This window comes from Adelges cooleyi, unplaced genomic scaffold (genome assembly GCF_023614345.1).
Source record: "Adelges cooleyi isolate 19-005CV unplaced genomic scaffold, UGA_ACOO_1.1 ACOO_flye_CR_arks_rails_tigmint_CR_PRNA_307, whole genome shotgun sequence".
In the NCBI taxonomy this organism is placed as follows: Eukaryota; Metazoa; Arthropoda; class Insecta; order Hemiptera; family Adelgidae; genus Adelges; species Adelges cooleyi.
Genome location: NW_026095978.1, coordinates 215,224 through 227,570, shown reverse-complemented (window position 1 = coordinate 227,570; position 12,347 = coordinate 215,224). Strand labels below are relative to the sequence as shown.

Sequence of the window (12,347 nt, the reverse complement as noted above, 5' to 3'; positions counted from 1 at the left end):
TGATGTTAGATTGTGTATTATTTTATACTGAACGCAAGCCAGTACGGACGACCATTGTTTATTGTCGAGAAAGATTTCGAGCTTTCGAAATCAACGACATCAATGAATAGAAGGTTAATTTCGATATTTTTTCTTTACATTTAAGTTCAATACCGGTATAAATACAAAAACGGTTTTCGACAGACGAGAGTTGAAAAAGAAAATAATGATGACGAAGAAATCGTTGCTAAGTTTTTGTGTGAAATACCGAGAACCTTGTTTTTGTGTTACTTTGGTTTGTTAATAATGTTTATTCACATTGGGTGTATTGAGTACATTTATGTTGAAAAAGCACAATCAAGCGCCCGTATTCACGTGCAACAGTAGCTAAACAAACACATAACCGGATCAAAATCTTATCTATGTAATCATAAATGTGGCGCCGGTAATAACAACACTTGTGACGTCATTCACAACTTAGTCAACTCAGCAATGTTACAAATGATAAACATTAAATCTCACATAAAATACAGGATTGATACTGGCTTTAGGCGCATACTGGACAAGCCCAATCGAAAGTCTACTACGTGAAACAGGTGAACCACTCCTAAAAATACAAAATAATTCCTTAAATACTGCACCAATAAAATTAACAAAACCTACAAACCTGATGGTACAAACACATTTACGCCAGACTCACCTAACCTATTTTCAAACTGTACGCATAATGCAGCAACACAAACATATAACTTAACATGTACATAGAGTAGGAAATATTAGTCAAATATTTGTGTACTTGACTTGATTGTGGAAGCCTTAACTCAATAAAAAAAACTACATTGCCCCCCCCCCCCAGCTGGTGTTGATAAATATTACTCTATAAAGTATTAATTTTGTGGTCAAGGGTTCATTTAAATATTTTATTATTTTTTTTTAATTACTAAATATAACCATAAGTGTTGCTTAAGTTTTTTCTAAACATTGAATCATCTATTATATTATGTTTTTAGACTTGATAAATGTCCCTCCTCTCACCCTGATTCCCTTCGACCAAATAGCAAATCTGATTTGAATCTTATCACTTATCAGTAATATCCTATCACCTGTCTCTTATATTATTGAGCGTGACTAATAGTGCCACGCTAAAATGTCCATTTCAATTTTAGATTGACATCCAGCCATAACAGTTTACGTTACCCTCCCCTTCTTTCATTTCTCCCATATTTTTTATTGTCCCTGATACCATATACTCTTATCACTAATCCTTAAACATATGTCTCGTTATCAGCATCCGTAACCAGCTGTTTCTTATCACTGTCGGGAAAACCGTGATATATATATATACAATATGCGGTAAGAATATTATAAGATGGCGGCGGTTACTCACGTTGTTCAGTTCGATGTAAGTCTCGCCGATGGAGTCGTCTCTGGAGAAGCGGTCGTAGTCGAAAACGTGCAAATGGAGTGTCCTGTTGTGTAGCTTTTGCATTGTGAAACCTGCGTGGAAACGACATAACCGGTGAAACAACGAGGGCTTTTAAAAGGGCAAAAAAGAGGCAAAAAGGGCTCGAGTGGCCGGTCAGGGACTCGTGTGTGTGCCGGAAAGCCGGAAACGTTTTTAAATGGGTCGGGGAGCTTGTGATGGACCCGTGGGGAGAAATAACTCCCGTCTGCTGCTGACCGTTCGTTTGTAAACGGCATAATGCGTATAATGCCTTTTGTGTGTTCGCGTGAGCGAAAAGTTCTTTGAAAACCATCTACGATTAGGTAACTATGGTAATGCGTTTGTCGGTCGTTTCCGGGGACGTCTTTGAGCGCAATCGTTGTGGGTTTTAAAGACTTAACCGGGGTACAGGTCGTTTAATGTGTGCAATTCAAAAGGGTATACGGTTCGCCGGACACGTGTCTTGCAATGTTGCGCTCAGAATTCTATACACTGACTGAGAAGTGGGGAACACATTTTTTTATGAAATCTATTCAAACTTATCGAGACAAAATATTTTTATCGATTTCCATTGTGAACGGTAATAGAATCTTTTTTTTTTTGCAATCTATGCTACAAGGCAGCGTTTCAAAAATAAGGCAAATCGAATTGGCATTACAATGGTCAGGGGGGGATCAATGATTCGAGGAGTGAGTGTGTGTGTATTTAAATTGGTAATGGAGTTTGTCGTACACTGATTTTGTTTTAGAAATATTATTACTATGGCTTACCCTGAAAGTAGAGGGTTTCGTTCCAGCGCGGGTTCAGAGTGCGGCGTTTCACTTTAGTGTCCAAACGGTGCTTTTTGTCCGGCAAAAGCGTTACCCTGACATAAGGGTCGGATGTACCGCTCAAGTCCATGGCCGGCAAGTCTTTGGCCTGGAAAACGACAAATGCGCGAAGAAAAATTAATATAATAATAATATAAGCTGATGTACTTGTGTAAAGCATATACATCAATACAAGAAAACCCTTTGGCCTTTATTGCATTTCAACTTGGGTCGAGTTTGATTTTTTACCGTTTTACTACCTACAATAGTTTTATTTACAACATAAAACGCACTCGTCGTCCGAGTAAGATAAGTTTAATATACTTTATTTATTATAGTGCTGTAAGGAAAATTGAAATAACTCGGCAGTGAAATGGAAAAACCCTCACACAAAGTGTACGAAACGCACTATCGTTGTGTGACATCTTAATTAACTTATTTTATTCGTTATTATACTATTATTATTATCTGTGCAACGATCTCTATTGTTCGGGTTGGTAATTTCAAGTGTAGCTGTTATAATATTGTATATTAATAAACTACATTGCCACGGACAAAGAGTAGACGCAGTTTCGGTTGTTTGCAAGCAATAAAAGTTGGCCAATAGGTACACGGAATTGGGCATTATTTAAATAATGATTTTTTTTTTGTATCCAAACGTAAGGTGGTAAACAAGAATTTTTTGTATTTTCTTTATAACCGAATGACACTAATTGTATATAATCATAATATTTTGACGGATTTAAAGCGAATTTATTTGCACGATATAATACTGTAACTACTATAATTAACACAATGTGCAAGATGGTCGTATTAAACGGGTAGGGACCCGTGTTTTTGCAGCTTTTGTAGGTCTAATTTAATTATCCTATTCTCCGTGTACAAACAAATCTCTACACGGTACATGTTGGTCGTTTCACGGTTCGTGCACGTGCCAGTGTTGTGCATTTGAAATGAAAATCTAATAATGAATGTTTTGCACCACCGACAGCTGCAGAAACATAATATAAAGTATTACTTTAAGTACAGCAGTCGGGTGTTATGTGACTTGGCAAACAATAGAATAATAAATAACGATCTTTGATAGGCTTGAACACGATGCAGTAGGACTATATTGTAAATACCGTTCACAGTATTCACAATAATAACGTTAACTGATCACAAGTAGTCGATTAACGATGATCGATGGTGGTAAACATACGGCAGATGTTGGATAAAATTTATTTGGTCACAGTGGCCATGTAGATTATTAAAGTTTTCTTGAATTTTTTGATTTGTTTTAGATTGCACTATCTCGTTTTATTTAAATTGCGGTTGTACTTGCTAACTATTAGGCTTGTATTAGTTTTGCATATTTTATTATTTGGTGTAAAGATATTATACACAGCACACGATATCGTCGATAGCCGTTATCTTTACCTACAGTTCAGTGATTAATTAGTATACATCTGATTGATGAGTAGCAGTGCGCATACTCGAGGAAGCCAATCAACTTTGGATTGATCAAACCGAAATTAGTTCTGGTATATTTTTTTTAACAATATAGTCCAATAATTAGCCAATTAACTTGGTTTTTACATTTTTCTTTGCCCCTTGATTTCATGTTCTACCAAAGTATGCACTTATTATTATTATTAAACTTTCCGTCTGGGTTCATTTCCTTTATGTACGGCTGAATAAATACAACGGAGGCAATTATACAACCGATTCTAACAGCTAGAACGTTTCTAACTTCTTTCAATTAAATTTTGATATTTTTCCTGCGTCTGCTTTTGATAAGTTCCAACACGTTAATTGCTAAAGTGAGCTATTTTTCAAAATATAACCTTTCTTCTGCCAGTTTTGGTGTAGTGTATTTTATACTGAGAAATTTCAAGATATAAGAAATAAATAAAAAAACCACAGCAACCGAGCGATCGGACGGGTTAAGCCTGCGGTGCAATTTGACGGATCAGACATGTATAGCGACCATGAAAAATGTATGGTGTTTTTTTTTTACTCCTTATTACAGTTATTTGCATTCCGAAACGATATAAAAGACATCCGGCGTGTTATTTGAATATCTTTTTGAAAAACGGAACGCAATAGCATAATAATTGTGTTTTGTACATAAATGTATAATATTTTGCCATATTAAGAGAAGAAGATAAAAAAAAACACAAGCCAAACGACGGTTTGTGAAAAATTTGAGGAAATAATTTCGGTCAACGTTGACATATTGTTTTCATTTTTCTGTTCTATAAAATATAATATCAAACGGCTTAAAGGCAACTTTCGGCGTGGCAATAATATTACCTATTACGTCGGACGGCTATAAAACGTTGTCTTTACTGTATATAGAACACATATATTATATACCGCCGGAAGAAGAGTAATTAATTGGTTTTTCCTCGACGAAGCCCATCCATTATGTTATGCGAAATCATTTCGTAGTTGATTAACCGTCGACCCCTTTCCGGCAAAGATATTTTGATTATCTTATTGTCACTTAATTTTTCCCGTCACGACAACATCAGCAGCTGTTGACGAGAAATTTATTTTCTCGTCAGCTTCGCGGACGTGCAAACGACTTATTAAATTACACCTCTGTACGGTAATATATTTTCATAATAGCCCAATAAATGGCAAACAAAATATGTGTGTCAATTCCAAAGTCTTACTCACGGCCACAGCTGCCACATTACACGGTCTAAGATCGATGGCAGACAATGTTTTTTTTTTAGTTTTAAAAATAATACAGTGAATCGATAGTTGCCATCAAAAATGCATGTACTGTGTGACCAATATGTTCAAATATATCATGTTAATACTAAAAAAATCCTCGACTTTGGCCAAAGACGTTTGGTTTATATAAGATAATATACATATTATATTAAAGTAATATAGTAGGCAACCGTACCGATGCAAAATAACAGAGCTATACCGAAAGCTGAAAGTTTTCGTTTTTATTTTTTAAACAATACAATTTAATTTAAGTGGATAACAAAAGTTGTTGTGGTTTCGTCCAGTAAAAATTGTCTCAGCCCAGCACTGTTGAAAAACTATATAAACTCCCAATTTATTTTTAGTACAAACCTAGTGGAATATAATATAACATTATGGTAATACTAACTCAACGTCGACCACGTTTGAGTTTCCATTTATATTTTGGTAAGCCCAGCTGTTCTAGTTCTAAATACGATTTTTTTCATATGTACAAAAACTTCATAATAAACTTCCAAATACTTGCGTTTATAAATTTATTTTTTTGCATTTCAAACATGCAGTTTTCAACCAAACTAACTAGTGTACGCTATCGACTAAACTGTTGTTTTACTGTCCATTGTGTTAATGAGTTGTTAAAATAGTATATATCATAAAAACTATACACTATATTTTGTAGCCAACAGAAAGAGTAGAGATTCAGCAGTCAATGTAGACATATTTCCACTTTGAATATTGGGAATTTGGAGAAGATACAGTTGAGAAATTATCAGTGATAAGATAATAGTGATAAGGGACAGCTGATAATGGCTCCTGGTAAGTGAATTCCCTACATACAATAGGAGAGATTGGTGTTTTAAAATCCGCGAAAGAGGCACAGAGCAGAGAAATATGGCCAAACAATGCAGCAATGCAATTTAGAGAAGATATTCATAGGTTTGTTCGTGAAGAGGATATATTACACATACATATTTTTTTAAGAAACGACGACCAACATCTTTATCTGATAAGACGGGGCTTTGGGTAGGCAAAACCGATACAGGAGCGCGTAGGGTGACTTTGGCGGTCGACAAGGAATTGCTGAGAAGGAACGGTGTCGGTTTAACATGGTTGATTGTACATAGGTTTGTTTTGTATATGGACGACCTGTCTCGTTGGTGTTAACCCACTCGTGTAAACGACACACAGCAAACGATAGGGATAATTTCAGGTTAAGTGCTGACCGTCGCCCGTCTAGCCATTTGCACTGTGTACCATTTGTTTTACCGTACCGACCCTTACCCGTGTTATTAGGGTGGTCGACTTAAAATACCAATTGCAATTTTGTAGTTTTTCTTTTTGAAAACATTTTTAATTTATTTTTTATTTCCAAAACATCATTATAAAATGACTAAATATTTACTGATTTTCCAGAGCTCTGTAAACTTTTGGAACCTCGAGAGAATGGAAAGCGCCAAATTTGATACAAATACAGAATTTTTTGGAGAGTCTACCGAATCGATTTGTTTGTTATTAAGTTTAACATTTTTTAGTTCTTAAGTTATTCTTAATCAAAAACAATAATTAAATATACACGTTACACTTTAATTTGGCCAGCTCTGGAAAAAAAGGTAAAAATTTAAATATTGTTGATAGAAAAAAACAATTTTTAAAATGTTAAAACCCGCTATTTTAGCCGACTATTTTATTGTGAAACTTTAAGTTAAGTAAATAGATCTTGAGTTAATATATTATGTGCTTGACATTTTGATATGAATACGGTATAAATTTAAATTTAAAAAAAAAACCACTTACAAAAATGACACTTTAATAATAATAAAAAAAAAGGACATTACACTTCAACTGCCAGATTTCATTTGAGATAATTCAGAAGCATTTTATTTTTTATTTTAATAATATGTTTCATTTTTTTTTAAACATTTTTTTTATTTCACCATTAACAACCAATCGATGTCCAGACCTAATTATGGTGAATAATATTAAACGCTCGTAGAAATGTGGTTTTTCGATTAAAATCGTTTTAAAGACCTTTTTATTCTAATCAGGCAGTGTAAAAATAAAATAGCGGGGTATTTGGAAAACGCATACATATATAATATTATAGATAAGATATTAGACATAATGGATTAGTGTTAAGAGATGGTCTAGCCGGATGCTGGATATGAGGTATGAAATAAGAGGTAAGATAAATGAGAGATTAGAGATAAAACATTTGATAATAGAAAGTACCCGAGTCCTATACTTGTATATTAAGGCACATCCGTGTTCCTATATGTACATCGGTGCAAAGGAGGTCATACCCGTTTTTTTTTTATAAGAACCGTCGGATTACAAGATTAGAACTTTGTGGTTCTAACGAACGCGTTTAGCAGAGTTCGGGCTGCATGCAAATTGCCGTTTACCGTGTAACGCCCAGTCCCTACACTATTATAATATGCATATTAGCTTTTTATTATATGTTATACAAATGACTCTTGTCCGTTTCCGTTATAACAGACGTTCAGGCGAAATTAACCGAACAAATTGTTGTGAAATTAAAATTGCCATCGCGTGTCCGTCTGCCGGTAAAACTATCAATCACGGACGTGTGCTCTGTTTACGGTGTTATTACTCTAATATTATTGTATGTATACGAGTTGAACCGTACACGATCACGCCACCGTGTGTTTGTCAGTATACGGTACTGCGGTTGCCGAAAGAACAATTAAAAACACTATACAGGGCGATCAGTTTAACGTAACGCACATCTTTAGAACATCTCGAGACGCTTTAGTTGACGTTTGCTTACACAATACTTTAGGCAATATTCAAATAATTCATTTTAACTGTGGCCCATCCCTTCAGTAGATTTCTGATAGCTTAGAAACAGCTGATTACGGATGCTGATAAGAGAGAGCTGATAATGGATCTTGATAAGAGACAGATGATAAAGGATCAGTTAGGTTTGGGCACAGATATATATATATATAATTAACTAGATTGCTAACTAGTGATAAGAATGGATGTAGACATTTGTGGGATTTATGTGTGTATAAAATAATATATATATAACTATTTCAAACATATTTACATGCGATAAAGTTTGAATTTTCACAAAGATGGAGGAAAATGGTAACTATGTACACTTAGCAATCTAGTTTATTATATTTTGTATCTGTGAGCTTAGGTTAGGAGGTAAGAGAAGACTGTTGAATAGATCAGAGATGGTAGGAATGAAAGGTCAGAGAGGAGACGCAAGAGATATCCACGGTTCTATGCCGTTATATGACCGTACTGGTTTTAATAACATTTTACACAGAGTAAGGTTCGTATTGAGATTAATTGTTTCGTGTAAGTGACCTTGCTCACGTGAAACGTTTATTTAATATTAGTCCAAGGTATTTAGTTTTAGTCTCAAATGGGATTTGTCGGGTGTTGTTAATTAAAACTGGGGGGGGGGGGTTAATTTGTGTAGGGTGAACAAATCTGTTCTGGTAAATCTACTCTCATTAATTTAAACACGCAATTTCTTGTTCCACTTTTACACGGTAACGGCTGTATTTTTTATAGACTTTTTATATTAAAAAAAAATCACAGAGTATATTATGCGTTATAACAAAAAATACCCTTCTAACAGAAATATTATTTTTAATTATGAATATTAACAATCCCAATCCATCGAATATCCTTAATTTCCATCATGACCTCTCGACGTTGGATTTATTTTAGGCGCTGGCTTTTTTATTTAATTATGAATATATTTTATGAATGATAATTATATTCTTTGTTGTACTTCATCATGTTTGAAGTTGATTACAACGTAATAGTAGTCTGTAGCTGTAGAGCCATAGTATTATTCAATTGAGTTAAATAAAAAGCAATTAACAACTAATGAATGTTTTCAAAAAGAAAAATTTGAATAATCCAATTATTGTTTTATTTTCTAAGAAAATGAATGGGCCGATGAAAAACTCTGTATAATATTACAACGGTTTTAATACATATTAATTAGTGATGGGAATCCGAAAATCCAGATTTTTCAAAAAAACGCTTTTTAAGTCATGTGAAAATCATATAATTGTTAAATACTATTACAATATAAAGATGTCTACCTAAGTAAAATTTGTTGATAAAAATTTTTAAAACAAACTCTTAACTTTGTCTATAAAATGCTTTCGGATTTCGGATTCCAGATTTTCGGATTTCAACAAATCCGAAATTCAAAAGCAGTTTATCTTTTTGGTGTTTTGTTTTATTCTTACATATTTATCAAAAAAATGTTACTTAGATATAGAGCTTTATATTGTAAAATTATTTAACACTTAAATGATTTTTAAGTAGCTTAAAAAGCGTTTTTTTGTGAAAATCCGGATTTTCTAATTCCCATCACTAATATTAATACTTTACTCCAATAAAAAAAAACAATACAACGTTTAGTTTGTGTATTTTATCCATACCTAAGAATATTTTTTTAATTTATAATGAAAACATTTCCATTACAAAAAGCTGTCAGTTCGATTAAACAGTTAATTGATCGACATAGTTAAATATGATCAAACGGGTTTACATACCAACGAATTGACAGTGGTTTTTGAATTTTGTGGAAACAAATTTCTAATTATTGCTGTACGACATAGTACAGTTTACTGTAGTTTAAGGATTTCGATTATACAGAACGCGTTTTTTACACTGGCCTTAAGCTGATGTATTAGTCTTGCTTTAAAGTATAAATTTAATACTATAATTACCCAAACGGTTAAACGATTTATTTTGATAATGAAAAACACAAATTAATAAACGTTTGCAGTTGGCATGCGAGCGCGTTATCAAAGGCATCAGAGTACAGGTTATGGCGTGCTCGTGGCTCGTCCAAGGTTAAGTTTTACTCTCAAGTCGATACCAATTCGTTTGTCGCAAGTTCAATGGCACAGGGTCGAAAAAAAAGAAAGTACACGAGGGAATGATGGTGGCGCCAAAAACACATTAAAAGTCCATTTGATTTGATATTGACCAAAAAACCGGAACTGGTCGGCTGGATTCTAAAATGTTATGAAATATTTCATTTGGGTGAAATATAAAAATAAAAAATAATACATATATTTTCATAAATACTAAAATAATAATTACAGCAGACGCGCAAAATACATTATTAAAAATTACCATCATCATTCATGTTCAATAAAATATGCATTATAACCTAATTTGTTAAGGGGGAGGGGGGTAGGGTATTAAAATTTTTTTTTTGTTATCTGAATGCATAATATCTCAAGAATATTGTGTCAAAATTTCAAGTCGATCGGAACAAAATTGACGACGTTATGAGTTGTCGGAATTTTATAGCTGCCCGGCCCGAGCGCACTATGGTTAACTTTAAAGCGTTTTTCTCACAACTCACGTTTTCAAAGTCGGTGACCACTATAACATCAAAACTACTACACCGATCTTTTTGAAATTTTGAACACTAATTCAGTACATAACTAACGAGGTAACGCTGGAGATTTTTTTTTCAAATTTGTTAATATTTTTTATTTTACAATAACAAATTAGCCAATTTTTTTTGCAAAAATCGCGTTTTTCCCTTCAAAGTGTTCCCAAAAAGTGAAAAACTAAAATTTCAAAAAACCCTCCCAGCGTTACTTGGGGAAAGCAGTTATCTAACGAAAGAACTTAATTTTTTAATTTCGGATGATCCAGCATCGAGTTATGAGGGACACCGCAATTCTACTTTTTTCCGAGACGCTTCCGAATAATTGCCGCCATTGCCGTATTTTTTAATATGTCCACATGAAAATATTACACAATATTCTTCGAATGTTATACTTTAATGTACCATTAGTTTTAATAAGCAGATTTTAACTGTGTCATCAAAAAAATTTGCCGTTTTTTGCACGAATTAACTATACCCCCCCTTAAGTATATTTTAACCAGACAAATCAAATCATATTGTGAAATCAAATAGTATTTATTTTATTCCCGTACATTTTAGGCTGTTTTTTCATTTAAGTTATAAACTGAAACAAAACGAAATGATCATATGTACTCAAGGTGACCATAGAGTCACATAACGTAGTCAATGAAAACAAAACCAATAAATATTTTTAAAAAAATGTATTTTCCATTTTTCAAGTAGGATTAAAATTTCAAGTTTGAAATATTTCAAATAGAATGAAACACTGTCTTTCGAATTTTCTGAAATTCTTATTCTGTAAGGCAGTCGCGGGCAAAGGGTGGATTCAACAAAAACCGACAATCATTTTCTCTTCGATTTTACTAAGTATAACCGTGTCTACTGGGAAATAAACGGTTTGATTGATGAAAGCAATGGAAGAGTTCCGGCCAAACGGAAGTCAACGGTTTTGTTTCGGAGCTCGCCAATTGAATGTGCCGTTAATTTGGAAACTTCAAAACGATAATAAACTTTATTATCGTCTCGCACAAGAACCCACGTCGGCTTTTGGCAACATAATCATATTATTATTTGTACGAGCACGAAGACGGCGGAAAATGATGTAATAAATATAGTAATTTACAACACCGTTCCGTGTACGTCAGACGGTCTGATGTAAAATAATTCTATTAGCACACGAGCAGAGCGCATCGAGTCAATGGGGTTCGTTAAACACAAACAAGTCTCGGATGTATAGATAAATCTACAGTGTATAGCGCACCCCCCCCCCCCACCCTGACTGCGCATGACCTCTCTCCCAATCACAAAATCTACTTACAACTGCTTTGGATCGAATAGCAACCGATTAAGGACATATTCAGGACGATTTTGCAAGGATTTGCCAAAAACCATAAGGGCAAAAAGGTCTAGCTCGAGAGCAGAGTATTTATGTCATCTCATCAATAACACAAGTCTATTCCTGGAAGCATCGGGTATGATGTACCGATATAAGAGAGCAAGTGTCTCTGAACTTCTATAGGCTTTTTCGACAAGTCTGTATCAATAAGAAGAACGTGTAAGCATAACGTTGTATGAGACGGGAGAAGCTCGTTGTCGACGCTGCTTGTCGTCGCCGTTAATGCGGTTTTATGGTTAGAATAAAAAAAAACAATACTTTATTGTTATTGGAATAGTATAAAAAACGCATTCAATCCGAGGATTTGTGCAACAGCCATTAACTGCCACCACACAATGTTCACAGTGTTCTGTATACAACCGGGACACACATAAAGTTTAACGGTATATAAGGAAAAGGTAGACCTAACCTTAGCTCGAACAACACTCAACCATGTGTTTTAATTATATTTGAAAAATTGATGTGAACTTTGAATATAATTTTATTTTTTCGCCAGTCGTCAATCAACAGGACAAATTGATGCTATTATGTATGAATTAATTTATATTATTAACGTTGTACGGTTCCTCTCGGTCCACCGGGCCAGTGGAACGAAGCGAAGCTGCCATCGTTTACAATTATTCTTGCGGT

General features: G+C 34.1%; 1 protein-coding gene across 1 annotated transcript in view; it reads right to left on the bottom strand.

Annotated features, from left to right (window-relative positions):
* LOC126839796 (synaptotagmin-7) overlaps nucleotides 1-12,347 on the bottom strand; it is a 107,737-nt gene that overhangs the window by 13,360 nt on the left and 82,030 nt on the right. The window contains exons 4-5 of the mRNA XM_050575206.1: nucleotides 2,194-2,341; nucleotides 1,367-1,476 (exon numbers count right to left, since the gene is read on the bottom strand). Coding sequence (XP_050431163.1) covers nucleotides 1,367-1,476; nucleotides 2,194-2,341 — 258 coding nt within the window. The remainder of the gene's footprint in view (nucleotides 1-1,366; nucleotides 1,477-2,193; nucleotides 2,342-12,347) is intronic.